At 34.5% G+C, this 18,021-nt stretch overlaps 1 protein-coding gene across 12 annotated transcripts in view; it reads left to right on the top strand.

Moving 5' to 3' along the window:
• LOC147382510 (Trimeric LpxA-like enzyme) overlaps nt 1–18,021 on the top strand; it is a 69,069-nt gene that overhangs the window by 29,937 nt on the left and 21,111 nt on the right. For 10 of the 12 annotated variants that reach the window (XM_086429450.1, XM_086429447.1, XM_086429446.1 and 7 more), the window contains 5 exons: nt 1,327–1,456; nt 3,679–3,743; nt 5,353–5,613; nt 5,697–5,773; nt 14,235–14,326. In XM_086429450.1, the coding sequence (XP_086285576.1) occupies nt 1,327–1,456; nt 3,679–3,743; nt 5,353–5,613; nt 5,697–5,773; nt 14,235–14,326 (625 nt within the window). Of the gene's footprint in view, nt 1–1,326; nt 1,457–3,678; nt 3,744–5,352; nt 5,614–5,696; nt 5,774–14,229; nt 14,327–18,021 lie in introns of all 12 variants that reach the window. The other 2 variants (XR_015174071.1, XM_086429453.1) reach the window with 2 other exon arrangements.

Genomic DNA, 18,021 nt, shown 5'->3' with positions numbered 1-18,021 from the left:
GATCGCAGTTGTTTCGATTTGTCAATCGACATGTGTTCCTAGGAAGAAATTTGCTCTAATACCAAATGATGTAGTAGTAAGCAATGCCCACTGAGAGAAATAAACTAGTTTTGATACAAAACCAAACAAAACTAGTAGAAGACTAAATCTAGGCTTCTACGGTAGTTGAATCAAGAGATAACCCCCCAAAATCTCTTTATACGTGAACACTAAGGTACTCAAAGGCTAATTAATGTTAGCAAAGTTTCAAAAGCTACGAAAATATTATTAATCAATCGAGTTCTACTTCCATGTTTTAATAACCAATTATTTGTAGATAAATAGAATTTTACTTAAATCCCAAGAATCAAATCATAACTATTCATATAAAATAACTTAAATATTTTCTTTTTAGTATCTAAAATACCCCTAATTTTTGTCATTTCTACTGTACATAAACTTTGATTTTTTTTTTTTTGGACATCTAAAACATCAACATCTACCCTCTACTCGTGAAATAGTTGTTGTTAAACATCTTGACCTGATAATATTTGAGAACATGAGCCTTTTTGCAAATGTAAGAAATTATTATAAAATAATGATGCAAAGGAAGCAATGCCTGTTAAGAAGTAGATTGGGTTTGATACAAGTTTAGAAAAACTTGCTACAAGATTGAAAATAGTCTTCTGAGAGGAATGACTGGATGAAGAGAAACAACCAAAGATATTTTTGGTCACCAACTTCAATGTATTTAAGTGAGCATAATGAGAGAATTCTCTAGGTTTTGTCCTCTTGTGGTTGGAAAGCTATTGTTTAAGGAAGAGGAATCTTTTGATGGTTTCTTTGTAGGAAATCTTGACCTAACTGGCATCTCTAGTGTTGCTCAAGATTGAACTAGAGAAATTTGAGCCCTATGTCTGCCTCCACAGGAGAAAAAGGATCCTAATGAGTTGGAATTTCTTTCCTTCTTAGGGATGGGGTGTTGTAAAATTGGATTGTTATATAACTTGCAATATTGATTAGACCGTACTGATTGCATGGCCTTTGGTAATTAGGTAGAGCATTCTGAAATTTGTAGAATTTTTTTTTCATTAAACTATTTAGAAACTAGTCTTATATCTAATTGTTTTGTCCCTGTGATTCACGCTTATTATTCATTGAACCATTTATAGACATTCCTGAAACTTTTGTTCCATACATGCACTATATTTTCTTGACATCATAATTTCTCATGCACACTGATGCATGTTCATTCTCCTCATCGGTCAATCTCAAAAGTCATGTCTATGTTCTATGAAAAAAACATGTCAAGGCATTATTAATTTTCCTACTTTTATTGTCCTCTAGGTCATTATTGGGCAACAATTTGTTGTTCCTGCATACTCAAAGGTATCTTTACTTCCTCAGCCAACCAAGCAAGACAGTGATGAAGAGCTTGAGTATGCTGACAGTAGCAGTGGGATTGTAGAAAGTCAATGTAAAATTCAAATGCTCCCAATGCTAAACTAGTTAGCTTGCTTGTTTCATCATTCTATATCTTTTTTTGGATTGAATTGCAAAACTATGGCTCAAATTATGCTTATCATATAATGTTATTGCTTTCAATTTTTCCCCCATGTTTATTAATGCCCAATGAGACACTCCATTATTTTACTTTTTGATTAGGGTGTGTGTTCCGCTAAAAGTCACTCTAAAGTTCTTGGGAGGGGTATGAATTTGATTCAATTGTGGAAGAAAAATAAATTATTGTAGGTTCGTGAAATGTTGGGAATACAATCATGTGAAATCTCTTCTCTTGGTCTACAACATTAGGCAAAACACAGGGCTTGGATACATGATGTTGAATGGGTCCATGATGGGGTTCCTCGTCCTAAGGGATGTTGTTGAGAGTCATTTAAAAAGTAGAGCATGTATTGGGAGAAGGGTGATTACGCTTAATGCATTGTTTTCTTATATACCTAAAATTTCCCAAGAAAAACCACATGTATATTTCTTTTTGATCAATAGGCTGAGAATATTTGTTGACTTGTGAGTTTTGAAATTCATCGTGGAAGAAAAAACCTATATCGTAAATTAGTGTTACCTAGGTTTCTGAGGTTTGTGCCGCATTTAGTGTTTTACAACTCAGTTTGACTTCGAAGTTTGTAGAGTTGAGTTTGCTTGGTGGTTTCATTATTATTCTAAAATATAAATTTATTACATACGCATACTATTTTCGTCTTCAATTAATTTTCAATTCCAATTTGACCTTTTTTTTTTTGGGGGGGGGGGGGGGGGGGGACTGATTATGTTAATTACTTTTGGGCATAAAAGAGACGAGAAAAGAAAATGAGTATGTTAATCTCCTTTAGGGATGAGGAGCAGCGGGCTTCAAGGGGGGGGGGGGGGGGGTTGCTGGTGTGTACATGTGACACTTTATGGCTGAACCTCGATGTTCACAAGTAAACCTTGGGTGGCATGCATCTCCTTTCTGTTTAAACCCATCTTCTTCCTGCTTCCCCTCCTTTCATTTTAAACCTTTTCTTTTGAATCCGAGTTCACTGACCTGACCTAGCTTTCAAATTACCATGTTGAGTAGCTACTACCCGACTCAGTAGCCTGATTCTAAATGAATTACAAACACTTGAATCAACTTGATTGTTTTGAGTCAAATAGGCGAGTTTGAAAATCATGTCTCAACCAACATAGATGCCTCCGTTCACCTAAATATTTGTATATATTTTTCAGTTAAATTGGATCTCTCACACTAGACTTATCGGCGTGTTTTAAAACATCCATTTAGTTTTTTGAAGCGAAAGGCTTTTTTATGATAAATAAAGTTAGACAAAATTATATATAAAGTTCTATTATGATGATATATAGATGGAATTTAATAATATAAGCATAGGATCTGTAGGGATGACTTTCACATTCTGGGATCGGTCAGGCATGTCATGGCTTGGGCATGGCATGGTCACTGCTTAGGATGGCATGAGCATTTCTTGGTCATGTCTGGGACTGTCATGTTTGCTTGTCAGAGTTGATGTTCTTATGATTTCTCATCTAGAGGACAAGTGAATTGTAAATTTCTATTTGTTCGGGGTTAGTTAAAGAAAGAAATAGAAGGGTCTTAAATGGGAAAGCGGAGTTGGCTCCAGCCAGTCTTAAGAATCAAAACTCTTTTGTTCAAATGATCTATAATTTTAAAGAATGTAAAGGAATTTATTTTGATGTCTGTTTGCTCAATTGTAAAAGGGGAGGACAACTTTTGTCTTTTTTATGTTTAGTCTTTGGTAGGTTGCTTTGACCTCCATGGAGTGTGCATTTTGTTGGGCTTTGACACTTTATTAATATAATTGTGCATATAAATTCGTGTTTGTTCAGAAAGCATATGGTTGTCTCCAAATTTATTGTTAACAATCTGACTTTGTAAATGTAATATTCGTGTTTGTTCAGAAAGCATATAGTTATCTACAATCAATTTAAGAGCACCTAATATGTCATCTAATGAGATAATCAACCGTACGACTTGTATTGTTCTTCTTATCAAGTTTTAGTTTTCTTCAAGATGTCTTATGTAAGCTTCTTCAAATTTGTCCAACTTTGTTTATTTTATTTTTCCATCATTTTACATCAAGTTTTGATATGTTTGTTTTCCATTGGTGATAATTTTATAGTTTTTATTATTACCTTTAAACATATGAAAATGTTTAATTGCAGCCATGATGGGATCGTTGGATATGCCCAATGGGGAGTTGACATCCACATCATCTGATTATTCTGAGGTTGGCTTGTTAATTGTTTTTTCTTGTTGGTTGTGTGTTCTACTTTTACCAACTATGCTCCTCTCTATCTGCCATTAGTATAACACAAGATGCCCTACATTCTTTTAGGTTTTAAAACCCTAGTCTTGTTCTCGACATCAGGAGTGATAGGTTGATTGATCTGTATCTCTTTTACATACCTCGAAGAGTGCTAAAAACTCATTAGGAGATTTGTTCCATTGTTTCAAACTAAACATGTTCTCAAACAATTGATAAATGTGAGACACATTCTTGTCCTGGGGTTACATCTCCTTTACAGTATCTCAAATCTGTTTTTCACGTGCATTGATTATTCCATACTATTCCATAACCATGGTTTAAAATAGCGGAATGTATCTATCAATTCGTGATGATATCCGCCAAGACCAATACGAAACATTGACCCCAAAACATTGAATGTTTTGGGAATGTATCGGGTTTGTATCGAATGTATCGGTCGATACCGTATCAGTTTTTTTATTTACTGAAACATTCAATCGATACGATATTTTAAACCATGTCATTACTAGATAATTTTCATTAAGCCAATCATCATATCCACCTTAATTTGACAAAAAGAGTGATCATTTGTAATCTATTTCCCATTCTTCTTTGTACACAAAAACACTTCCACCGATTGGGACCATAACAGGTAATTGATACTATTAAGTCTTAACAAATGTAATGTGTATTCCAACTCGATTAGACATATTCCAATTGGGGTTTTTAACATCACTAGTACCTGCCATATAGGACAGGGAGAAGGAAAAATCAAGAAAAAGCAAAATTTCTTGACACTCCAAGCAGAAATCAGCACATCAAAGGGTAATTGACACCCTAGGCATTCACCAACACACACAAATATGCTTGCATCCACCAGAAAGATACCTCACGGCATCCTCTACACCCACCAATCAGCATCTAGGGCTTCAAAACACATCACACAAACAAAAAAACAACCCATAAATACCCTACGGCAGCCTCTAAATGCATAAATCAGCATCATAGTTCCCTGTGACAACCTTAAATCACTCCATGGAAGGTGTGGCAGGTTTTAAACCACCATTTAGGTTTGAGATACTCCTTAGATCAAAACCTTTGGGTTAATAACTCTTTCTAGGGCTTGTGGTACTCAGGACGAAAAAGGAAAACAAAACCAAAAAAAGAAGGAAAAAAAAGAGAATAAGAAGAAAAATTGCTTCAGTAGTGCTGTGATACATGCGATAGAGTAGAAAGAATAAAGCAAAGAAGATAGAAAAGTTTTAGGAGGAGTTGAACTTAGAATGACTCAGCCTTCTCTATTGTGTTTTATGTATATAAAATCTAAAGTTACATTACTGCTCTTATACACACAATTTTAACTAAACCCTATATTCTAACAATTTTAAACCCGAGATGGTTGAAATGTGACCGAGGTAGTGAAAGTAGGTATGAGAACACTTTTAATAATAGAAGATGTGGTTCTGGTCAGAATTAAATGGACAGCAAGATTTATTCAGCCAAAGCTTTGGGATAAGGTTCCAATGTTGATGATGATGACAGTTGAAAAGTTAAATTTTTTTCCCTTAAACTTTGAATTATTATTTGTCAGGTTGGCGTTTCAGGAGTTGGTTACATTTGGTCGGTTTGTGAAGGAGGCCAAGAAGAAGAATGGAGGCACTCAATTGCACCTATTCCTGCAGATAAACTTACAGAATTCACAAATTCTGCACATGTTGACCTAGATTTATGTGCTCAAGATGGCAGTCTTCTCCCACCTTCTGGAGAGTTGAAACCCGACTCTGATGCTGCCAATTCTGAAGATTATGATAATGAAGATCAGAAAGATGATTCTGTCTATTTTGAGAGAGAGGTGATTATAGTGGACGTGAAGTGTGGTACTAAATCTTCTTTTTTGCAAGTAAAACCCAAATTTTACCCATTTATAGTTTTCAGGTGGAAGCAACATTTTTAAGAGCTGTTCATGAAAGCGTGGAGCAAGACCATGTGATCATTGAAGTGAATTCACTTCGGTATGCTCTCTATCTCTCTCTCTCTCTTTGGGCATGATATTGGTCTGGAGTGGATATGTTTGAAAAAATGAACTTTTTATAACACATTCAGATTTTCTGAAATTCTACAAGCATGGACATGTACTATCAATTAAAAAAAAAAACTAGTTATATAGTCATGTATAAGTAGTGCACAATATTGATATCGAGAGTCCAGTTAAACATATAAATGAAAGAAATCCTAAGTTGGAGTCAAAATAGTGGATCTTGCATTAACTAAGAGAGAATTAGGAGGAAGCAGATTTCAAATATGAAATTCGGATTATAGTTGCTTTGATACCACAAAGTCGATTTTGATCTAATGATTTCTTCCTCTTATGATGATTGTCTGATTCTCCTCGATTCATTCTTTGATGCTACCTTGGTTGACCTCTTCTAATGGTGGATTTGACTTTTCTTCTTCAAAACAGAAGGTAAGAAAGAAGAAGGATTGAGGCTTCGGTGTAATGCCTGCTAACAATTCTCCGAAGGTCTAGTTAGTACTCAGGTAAAAAGAATAAATGGAGAAGATGAATATTAGATTAATGAAGAGGAAGATGATTAATAGTAGTTTTGCAGAATGATTTTCCTCTTGTAAGATATTCTCTTACTTGTCAGCCAATTGGTAGTCAACCAACCTCTTATTTAGTTTACGGAGGGTATACTTATAAGCAAGCCTTGAGATAGGTGTCAACACATTACTTGTCTAGGTGTATGATGAGTTAGGTAGTTGAGATGCACTTGAGTGCTTTGGAAGATGGATTAATCATTTGTCAATAAAGACTTGAATTTAATGTGTAAGTGTTGCAGGTCTTCAATGTATAGTAGAGAAAAAAGATCTATGACATGATTGTCCCATCAATCTGATAATATCAGATATCTTGTTTGTATCTTATTTAATGTGAATGAATATACTTGAATTTAAATATGTCTAGGGATCATATATGAGCTCGGGTTCAGGTTAAATACGAGATGGGGTTTAGATATGGGCTCGGGCTTAGGTCGGATACGAGCTTGGGTTCAAGTCAGATATAAGTTCGGGTTTAGGTCATATATGAGCTCGGGCTTAAGTAAGATATGTACTCAGATTCAGGCTAGATACAAATTAGGGATCGGATATGAGTTCGGGCTTAGGTTAGATATAAGTTCGGGCTCAGGTCAGATATGAGATCCGGTTTAGGTCAGATACGAGCAATGTTGTTAAATAGCATATGCGACCAACACATGTTGTTCGCATATGCAATTTCGTACATGGGATATGTGGTAGCATATGTTGCAAGAAAAAAATTGAAAAAAATATGTAGAAAAATGTGCCATCACACAAATGGCATGTCATCCACAAAAATATGCCATGGCATATTGGCATATAACATAATTTGGGGTATGCGATTGTAGCATATGCAATTTTTACTTTGAAAATAGTATATGCGATCGCATTTGACAACATTGGATACGAGTTAGGGATTGGATACGAGCTCAGGTTTAGGCCAGATACGAGCTCGGACTTAGATCAGATATGAGCTCGGGTTCAGGTCAGATACGAGCTTGAGATTATATATGAATTGCTTTAAGATATTGATTTAAATATGCTCGGGAGCTTGGGTTCCGCCTTGTTATGTGAGGATCATAATTTTTTGGGGGGTACGTGTCACAATCTTTGGTATGGACAAAAATGGTTATCACAATTGTTCCCTTTTTGTTAGCTTGGTATACCGAGGTGGCAAAAATAACTCCAATTCATGATTTTAACGAGTAGCCAGGCTCGTTTTTTTTTTTTTGAAGCATAGTGAAAAATTCATTTAATGTTAGTAAGGTTTGAGGTGTTTGAAAACGACATCTGTGTTGATGAGTTGGGTAGTTGAGATACACTTTAGTGTTTTGGAAGATGAATCCGTCACTTGTTAGTAAATATTTGAATTTGATGTGTAAGTATTGCAGGTCTTCAATGCAAAGTAGATAAAAAAAATACTTGACACGATAGTCTCATTAGTCTGATAAGATCTTGTTTGTGTCTTTTTTAAGGTGAACGAATATACTTGTATTTAGATATGTGCTAGGGATCAAATATCAGCTCGGATTCAAATCAGATATGAGCTCGGACTTTGGTCAGATACGGGCTCTGGTTCAGGTCAGATACAAGCTTGGGATTAGATATGAATTCGGACTTTGGTAATATATGAACTTGGGCTTAAGTTAGATATGAGCCCAGGTTCAAGTTAGATACAAGTTAGGGATCATATACGAGTTCGGGCTTTGGTCAGATACGAGATCGGGCTTAGGTCAAATACGAGGTAGGACTCAGGTCAGATATGAGTTCTAGTTCTGGTCAGATATGAGCTAGGGATCAGATATGAATTTCTTTTAGATATTGATTTAAATATGCTTATGACTTGGGTTCCACCTTGTTATGTGACAATCATAATTTTTTGGGGAGTACGTGTCACAATCTTAGTTAAGGGAAAAACTACTTACTATAATTACTTTTTTGTTGTATGCTTTATTTTTTTCAAGCTATTACTTGTTCATCAATTAAATTTATTGATTCAGAATGATTTTCTGTGTTCTATTGAACACAATATCTTAATTCCTAACAGATCTATTGATTCACACACTTCCGTTACGTCATATACTCTAAAGAAGGTTGGATACACACAAATCTATATTGATCATACTCTCTTTGTTATAGAAAACTTTAGGTGAACAATGGCTCTCATTGTGTACGTGGATGACATAGTTGTGACGGGAGATGTTCACAAATGGATTCAACAGCTCAAGGCTTGGGAATAGAGTTTGAGATTTTAAGGATATGGGACATTAAAGTATTTTCTTGGGATTGAAGTTGCTAGATCCAAGAAAGGCACCTTTATTTCTCAAAATAAAGTATACCTTAGATATTTTTAAGAAACAAAATCTTGGTTGCAAACCTGCTGACACACCTATAGACCAAAATCACAAGTTGTATGATGATAATGGGCATAACATTATTGATGTAGGGAGATTTCAGAGTTTGGAAATCAAATTAATCTTCTTATATCTTACTCATCTTGATATTACATAAGTTGTGAGAGTTGCAAGTTAGTTTAGGCATCCCATTTGGAAGTTGTTCACTTGATTATCCGATATTTAAAGTAGTTTCCTAGTAAGAGATTGTTGTTTGCAAGACATGGCCATATGAAGATAGAAGTCTATATTGATGTAAACTGACCAAGATCTATTCTTGATAGTAGGTCAACTTCTGGTTATTGTACACTAGTTTGTGATGTGGATGAGTAAAACACCAATATGTGGTAACCATTTTTAAGGGAAGAACTGCAGCGGATGCAACTCCTTAACTAAGATTATGACAAGTATCCAACAAAAAAAAAAATTATGATTCTTACGTAATAAGGCGGGGCCTAAGCTCCTGAGTATATTTAAATTAATATCTTAAAGCAATTCGTATTTAATCCCGAGCTTATATCCGACCTGAGTTCGAACTCGCATTTGATTTAAGCCCAATCTCGTATTTGACCGAAGTCCGAACTCATGTATGATCCCTAGCTTGTATTTGACTTGAACCTGATCTTGTATTTGACTTAAGTCCAAGTTTGTATCTAACTTAAGTCCAAGCTTGTATATGATCCCTAACTTGTATCTGACCTGAATCCGGATTCATATCTAATTCCTAACACATATCTAATTCAAGTACATTCGTTCACATTAAATAAGATACAAACAAAATCTTATTAGACTAGTGGGACAATCGTGTCAGAGATCTTTTTTTTCTCTATTTTGCATTAACGACTTGCAACGCTTACACATCAAATTCAAGTATTTGTTGACAAGTGATGGATACATCTTCCAAAGCACTTAAGTACATCTCAACTACCCAACTCATCCTACACCTGGGCAAGTAATGTGTTGACACCTATCTTAAGGCTTGCCTATAAATATACCCTCCATAAACTATATAAGGGGTTGGTTGGTTGCTAGTTGGTTAACAAGTAAGATAATATCCTACAAGAGGAAAATCATTCTGTAAAACTACTATTCATCATCTTCCTCTTTATTAATCTAATATTCATTTTCTCCTTTATTCTTTTTACCTGAGTACTAACTAGACCTTCGGAGGATCGTTGGTAGGCATTACACCGAGGTCTCAATCTGTCTTCTTTCTTATCTTTTGTCATTCCAGAAATTGCAAAGGAGTAGAAGAGAACCGGGCCATTGTCTGGAAGAAGAAGAGTCAAATCCACTATTAGAGAAGGTCAACCAAGGTAGTAACAACGAATGAGTCGAAGAAAATCAGACAATCGTTATAAGAGGAAGAGATCGTTATATCAAAATCGAGTTCCCTATCATAAGACAGTGTTAATCTTGAGGAGTGGAAGGCCTAAAAAACCTCCACTATAATTAATAGAGAAAATATAATGGAATTGATTTATTAGGAATTCATAGAATTTTGTTTTTGAAGCTTCTTATATAGATAACTCTATCATAACAACTTAGAAACTTTTTAAAATAACTTTCCTAACCTATCTATAACATAATACCAACTTTCTAAACCTCTTGAAATTCAATTTGGATACTTCTAAACACTTCTGATTGAAGCTTAAATAATAAAATAGAAACTAATAAGGAATTGTACTATAGAAATCATACTAGAATTAAAAAATATAAATCCTACTAAACCTAGAAAATAAAACAAGTCATACTCGAATTAAGAAACTACTAAAACTGTAATTAGAATTGTAGATACCCTACATCAGGCCCCCGTTCTTAAAAAAAGCTCGCTCTCGAATTGTTCCTGAAGACCTGTTTCTTTTTTTCTTGTTTTCCATGCATCTTTTACTCTAATCCACTTCCAATGATATCCATTCTTCAGACTTAATTTAGAGAATATAATTGACCATAGCATATCATTAGGCAAATCCTTCACATAAGCATTATTGTTTATATTTTTCAAGATATAGAAGGATTCAATTTTTTTTTAACTTGGTCTTGTTTTAAATTCTAGTGGAAAAACGATCTTTACTAAGATAAGCCATGACCAAGTCACCTATTCTTACCTCTTGAATCTTCTATGCTTATCAACGTTGACTTTGTACTTGTTAATAGAAGCTTTAAGATTCTTTTCCACTTGTTCCTTCCTTCAATATGTCATACTCTTTCGAATTCATCCCATAATAGTGCAGATTTGGGAGGTTTGCACCAAGTATGAAATCTATGTGGTGGTGTATATTCCTTATGAGACGCAAGGAATTCGACAATTTTGAAGGAAAAAGACAGGAAAATTCTTCAAGGAGGGGTTGTACTTGAGGACAAACTTGAGTAGGAGGGTCTTGATTGAAAGGTTGCACTACCACCGGGAACACTAGGCTAGTTTAGCGGTGTCAATGGGTCAGTTCTGGTTTGGTTCTAAGCAACTTAGAACCGCGAACCATTTATTTTTTCGGTTCCGGTTTTGATTTTAAATTATTTGGAATCGAAACCGGAACTGGAACCGAAACCAATAAAACCCACGGTTGCCCATCGGTTCTGGTTCTATCCACATGACTCTAATTGGAACAACACCATGTAATGGACAAATCAAACACACACATGCAAAACAAAAACCCTTTAATCTTTCTAATAATAAACTCCATATTTCCTAAGAAAATTCATTAAGATTATGTGAGAATCAACCATGTTTCTAACTAACAAACTAGAAAATTACCCTTCAAAGTCATCAAAAGTTCTCAAAATTAGCTCCTAAACTTCCAAAAAGAAAAAAAAGATCGAACCCCAAACAATCTTTATAATAAAGAAACCTTATAGTTCAATCACTCACAAGATCCAGATCCACAAAAAATAGATCCAACGGAATAATACTTTATTTTGACACAAATTAAACAGAAATTAATTGAAATTTCAAACAACAAACAAAACATCACCAAATAAGTAGCACTCCATTCTTAAATATTTGTGTGGGGTCAAATTCTTAAGTTATTGATGTGTGATAAGCACTTGCCCTAACTAGCATATTTCAAGCAATACATGAATCCGATTCTAAATTTAAGAACAAACTAACACATTAGAAACGGTATTCACGACAAATGCAAACATACTGCCAAACCAATCTATTAGAAATGTTTCAAAGAGGCCTAGGCTCACTTAATCAATTGATGAATCACCTATCTAACTTCCCACAACAAAGTCTTTCCATTCGATGCTTCACGGCTATAAAGATTTCCAAATTTTGGGTTAAGAAAAAGGAAAAAATCAATTATTATACGAAACTAATTTCCTATATTTTGGATTATTCAATTAAGAAAGAAAATTTTTTCTTTAGATTTTTTAAATGATAAGTTAGTATTTGGGTTTCTGGGATTTTAAACTACAAATTCAACAAAACCCAAATGGGTTATTTGATTTTATTGGATTTCCAACAAATGAAGAAACCCAGTTAGAGATGAAACAAAAGAAACAAGAAAATCTCTGTAAGTAAAGTATTACAAGAAATTGATGAAAAAGAGAAGAAACGGATTGTAAGTAGCGTAACCAGCAATTGCAACAGCTCCACTAAGAGTTCCAAAGATCCCAAATTTGAGAAAACTCTATGATTTTTATTGTAATTATTTAGAGGAGGAGGAGGAGTAGAAGAATAAAGGGGGGGGGGGGGTTTGGTCAGTGCGAAGAGATGCAGAAGAGATAATGGGGTCTTTGGGAGGATTTATAGGATCGCTTGAACAAAAGGGTATTTTGTTCTTCAAGAGGAAGAAGATTGAGGAATTAACCCTTATTAGGGAATAAATCGGTTTGAACCGAATAACCGTGGGTACCTGTTGGATTATACCCATCGGTTTCGGTTCCTAACGGTTCGGATCTTAACAGACCTGATTCTAATCGGTTTCACTAAAATGGGATCCAGAACCTATGTTTTTGGTTCTGGTTCCGGTTTGGTTTCAGATAAATGGGTACCCATTGACACCCCTAGGCTTGTTTCCTTAAGTCCTCGTTAATGTTTGTAGAAACAAAGCATGTTCTATTCTCCTTTGCTAGTTAGGTAGCTTTGGGCTTTGAATGGGAAGGATTTATGATTACTTTGACACCATTATAATTTATACATGAAAGAATATCATGAAGCCAAGGTCTTCCCTAGAGGATGTGGCATGCTCTTATTGGGACGATGTCACATATAACCTCATCTTGATATTTTCCAATATTAAAAGAATGAGAGCATTGACTTGCCATATTCTTCTTGTACTCATTGTCCACCTAACCTATAGAATAAGGTATCGGGTGTTGCGTAATGGGTAGCTTGAGTGCATCGACCATGTGGCTTGAAATTATATTTTCCGAACTTCCACTATCTATAATTAATTGGCACAATTTGCCTTAGACTTTATGAGTAGTTCGAAAAAGATTATGTTGAGTTGAAGGATCAACATATTGTACTGGCAATAAGATACTAATAATACAACTGAGACGTTCACCTTCTTCAAACTTCTCGAGTTGGATTTCTAATTTAGTTTTAGTGATGAATTCTCTTTTATCAACCATGAATGTGGATCGTAGCAAAATCTTTGATACCATTTGACGTGGCGGAAGCGTGTGAATCAATAGATTCATTAGGAATTAAGATATTGTGTTCAATAGAATACACAATTAATTTAAATCAATAGATTCAATTGATAAACGTGTAATAGTTTGAAAGAAAATGAAGCATAAAACTAAAAACTAATTAAGAAAGAAAAGATAATTAAATTAATATATTTGGAATTTACAAAAAGTGTGTACACAATGTCAAACATAATATTCTCCCTGATGAAAAGCTGATCGACCTCTCTATGTTTTGTACTATTATGTTGAATTGGGTTGCGTGCAATGCTAATTGCTGTTTTGTTATCACAGTACAATCTCATTGAACCTTTCATAAGAAAGCCAAGCTCTTGAAGAAGAGTTCTTAACCATAACATTTCACTTACTCCATGAGCCATAAACTTGCCTCTACACTTGACTGATCTACTATGTGTTGCTTCTGCTTTTTTATATTTTGGAAATTAACTAGTGTTATTCTATGGATCATGGAATTGTGATTTCATTTGTTTTGACGAAAGTGACTTATATAATAGAAACATTAAATGCACTTGGCGGGGCATTTTTGTCTTCCAAATTTTGGAGTTGAACCACTCTTACTCGGTGTTCTCTCCTTATAATAGTAAGGATAACAGAAGAGAAAAGAGTACACTATTGCCCTTAATTAAAGACATGGAGTCCTATTTACATAACTAGGCCTCATTACATAAATACCCCTCTAATATAAATAGCTTCTCTCAACAAGTAGTGGTTGTCATAGATTTGATTATCTTATTCAAATGTGAATTATGCGACTGGAAATTGCATTTGTCATTGCTTATTAAATTATCCAATCAGTATTGTAGTGCATCACTAACTTGCCCTTTTTATTTTTTGAAAAGCTCAGATTGTCATACAATATGCCATTTACAGCTTGTGCTGGGGCTATATTTTATTCAGTTATGAAATTGGCATTAGAAACTCCCTATGATTCCAATAGTAAGTATTTTACTTTGTTTATACTTTGCTCTTGAATTGTTTTTCCTTTTCTGTAGTATATGATGCAATTGCTCATGTTTACTGAAGACATTAAAATAATCAAGAAATTTCATATGGTTCTGAAAATCCATAAATTTATGAAAAGCATTTAGGCTCCTAAGAGCATTTTAAAAGTTTGAGACTTTGTTTCACTTGGAGTTGCCATTGATTAAACAATACAATTACATTGACCACACACAAGAGACAATTTCACAAACATTTGGAGAGCATACTGGCACAAAACCAGTGTGGCAATTTTTTAAATACCCAAGGGCCTTAAAAACCAACTAAGACTTCATCCTCAACTGTAATACACAATCACCAAAAATTACAGCAACTTAACATGAGAGACATGACTGCAAATTTCATCCAGATTTAAACACAAGCCATAAACTCTTCGCAGATTTGATCCTGAGGCCCAAGACTCTGGTTTCCCAACCAATGCCTTCCAGATTTCATCGCCAGCCTTGGAAATGCACATAAAATCTTTGGCCCTCCTTAGATTATAACAAAACAGTGATTTCTTTGCCAGAAAACTCCACAGCATATCTGTCTTGATAGGAAGACATGCAACTAGGTTGATCTTCATCCTGGATTCATACCCAAACCAGCCCACAATAGCTTTCTTTCTATTTGCTGAATTAGAAGGTTCAACTCTTACCAACAGCACTACCAACAACTCAACCATATACCATCATAGTGGTTCATGACACACTGGAACAAGTGATCTAGCTTCTGAAGTCACGATCAACCAGTAGTAAGAATTTTTTTTTTTTTTTTTTTAAATGGGGTTGATAAGAATAAAAAATGAAACAAAACATAAGAAAGATAGCAGAGAAGAAGAGCAACCCTAGCAATCAGACGGCTCTGATACCTTGTTACATAGGTGATTTGTAGAGGAAGTATATAGAAAGAAGAAAGTGGAGCAAGAGAAGAAAAAAAATACAGATTCTATTTCTTCTGTATTGGTTAACAATTTTGTAGGGATTTTTTAGAAGCTCAAGTGGTTTGAGGTAGGGGACTTATTATCACTATTTTTTATATGCATCAAATGCAATGTTTTATGGTTCGTATGTTTGTTAGGGAATGTTGCGAAGAAATTCTAATGTGTATCGATGTGTATGCAATTCTAATTGTATCAATGTGAAAAATGTGCTTTTTTCCCCTTAAATTTTATTTTAAACACACTTAGAAAATAGATTTCTATACTTATTTAAGAATAAAAAATTATTTTATTTTAAGCTCTTAAAAAATAATTCTATATTTATTTAGTAAAGAAAAATAAAATTTAACAACTTAAAAAGTGATTGTTTTGGAGCGTTTTGAATATGTTTTGTTTACATCTCGATTTTTGGAATAACCAACACTACATTATAATACAAGATTTTAAACCTTGGTTAGTTCAACTATATATGTCTTCTTTATTCTCATCTATAGGTACAATGATACTTTTTTCTCTGTTCATCTGGCATATATTGGTCTTCAAAATATTATTGAAGAACTTTGTCAAGCAAGACAATCCGATGCTTCCCACATTTCCACACTTTTATTGGAATACCATCTGGTTTTAAAGCCATGCATGCATTCATCTTTGCTATTGCTATTTTCACTTCTGAAACTTTATTTTTATGCACGTATATAATGCTCCTGGATCTGTCATTAGTCACCCAGCTGCAACAGAGGTTTTTTGGTGCTCCAAGGCCTGCCTCTTCGAAAGTGCACTTTTTCATTTGGCTAGCTTCTTTCGATAGTTTATTCACCATTGATCATTTGATTAAAAAAGGTTTTTAGATGCCAACCTTTTATTTTCTTTGCAAATCCGATGGGGAATCCGTGGACCATATTTACTTAACTATCCTTTCTTCAACACTTTGGTATCACTTTCTAGCACACTTCGAAATCAATTGGGTATTGCCAAGTTCAATCTTGTTGGTGTTGCAAAGTTGGGATCAAAACTATTTTTGTGGCAGGAAAAGAATTCTTTGGAGGTTCCTTCCTTTCGAGGCTTTGAATACTAGATTTCAAGGTGCAAGATTATCTAACCCAATCCATGATAACATACAGTAATAAGTAACAATTCATATTTTATAACTATAAGGCAGCAGAAAACATATCTAATAACAGTGATTAGAGTTGTTGAAGCTAACATCAGTCATAATCCAAATCCATAAACAAACCTTAAAAGATATAATCCTTCTAAACTACATAAGTACACGATAAATAATAGTACAAGACACAGTGCCCAAACATATGTTTCTCAAAATCAAAATAGAAAAATCCTAAAACTATAATACGTCTCAAACTATAGGAGGTTGCTGCTTGTCAATATGCTCCTCCTTAGGAACCTCTTTGTAATACTCTTCTTCATAGATCTACTTTTCCACACTCGAGTAATTTGAAATGATGAATGGTAGGGTAAGTATCAGGGAGTTACTTAGTAGGAAATATACCGTTCTAACATCTAGTCACAACATGCAAAGTATAATTATGTTGAACATTTAAATAACGTAGGTTTTATCATAACATGACATTCGAATAATGACTAAATGAAGAGTAGTAGACATTCATATTAGTCATCTATCTATTAGTTCTATTATTAAAATATTCCATAATGCTTCAAAAATTTTAAAGTAAAACATATATCAATATTGCATCACAAAATAAGGAAAAAATACATAATACAAACACGATGTTGTAGTTAATAAGAGAGCTGAGGAGTATGCTGATATAACCGTCTCGGCTATAGCAAATCGATATTCCAATACTTAACCTCCGGTGTGGAATCCCACCGTTCTTATTTGATTTTGTAACCGGTCTAGCATACCACAATTGGGTGACCATTTATCCGGCTCAGACTGACCGTTGATTAAGTATCTAATACTGAGTTCAACTAATGGTGAGGTCGATCGTTTGGCGATTATAAACTCTTAGTGATCACTAATTAGTCCAGGAGAGACTCCTCGTGTCTAAAGCCTATCAAGAGGCAATACATGTGAACCTCGATTGTCTCTACACTTTACAAAGACCGTCTTTACACACAATGGTTCATCACGAAATAAGAAGAGAAATTATCGAATCTCACAATTTGTACCACTCTCCAAATTATCCCATACTACCAAGGAGCATAGAACCACAAGTGTTATCCTAGATTGTCTCGTTATGTCACGTCCCAAAATCCCAACATGAATCCCTATGATTCATCAGTCAGAATCTTGAGGTGTGAGGTAATCAATCACATAACCTAATATAACATTCACAAATAATAATACTTATGAAAAAGAAAGCGGAATAAACATTTAACTAACATCTATACGAGAGTCTAGATTAAACGGAAACGATGATCAAACACTGATATCATCCAAGTCCTCAGTCTCATAATATATGGAATTACAAAAATTTCCAAGACTAACATGTTTCTTATCTACAACCAAAAACCGCTAGGATCCTCTACTGGTCCTCAAAGATATGGCGGTGGCAAGACATCAATCTGATCTTCCTCGATGACCTCCTCAAAAGACTCCTCAAATAACGGCTCCTCAAGAGTTGAATAATTTGAAATGTGAAGGATAGGGTGAGTAACAAGAGAATGTTACTCAGCAGGATGAACGCCGTTCTAACAGCGAGTCATACATGCACGAGTAATCATCAGAACAATT

The sequence above is a fragment of the Akebia trifoliata genome, chromosome 16, assembly GCF_017979445.1.
Source record: "Akebia trifoliata isolate Shusen 1 chromosome 16, ASM1797944v1, whole genome shotgun sequence".
Lineage (NCBI taxonomy): Eukaryota > Viridiplantae > Streptophyta > Magnoliopsida > Ranunculales > Lardizabalaceae > Akebia > Akebia trifoliata.
The sequence above is the reverse complement of the archived record's forward strand: the minus strand, read 5'-3'. Positions and strand labels throughout refer to the sequence as shown.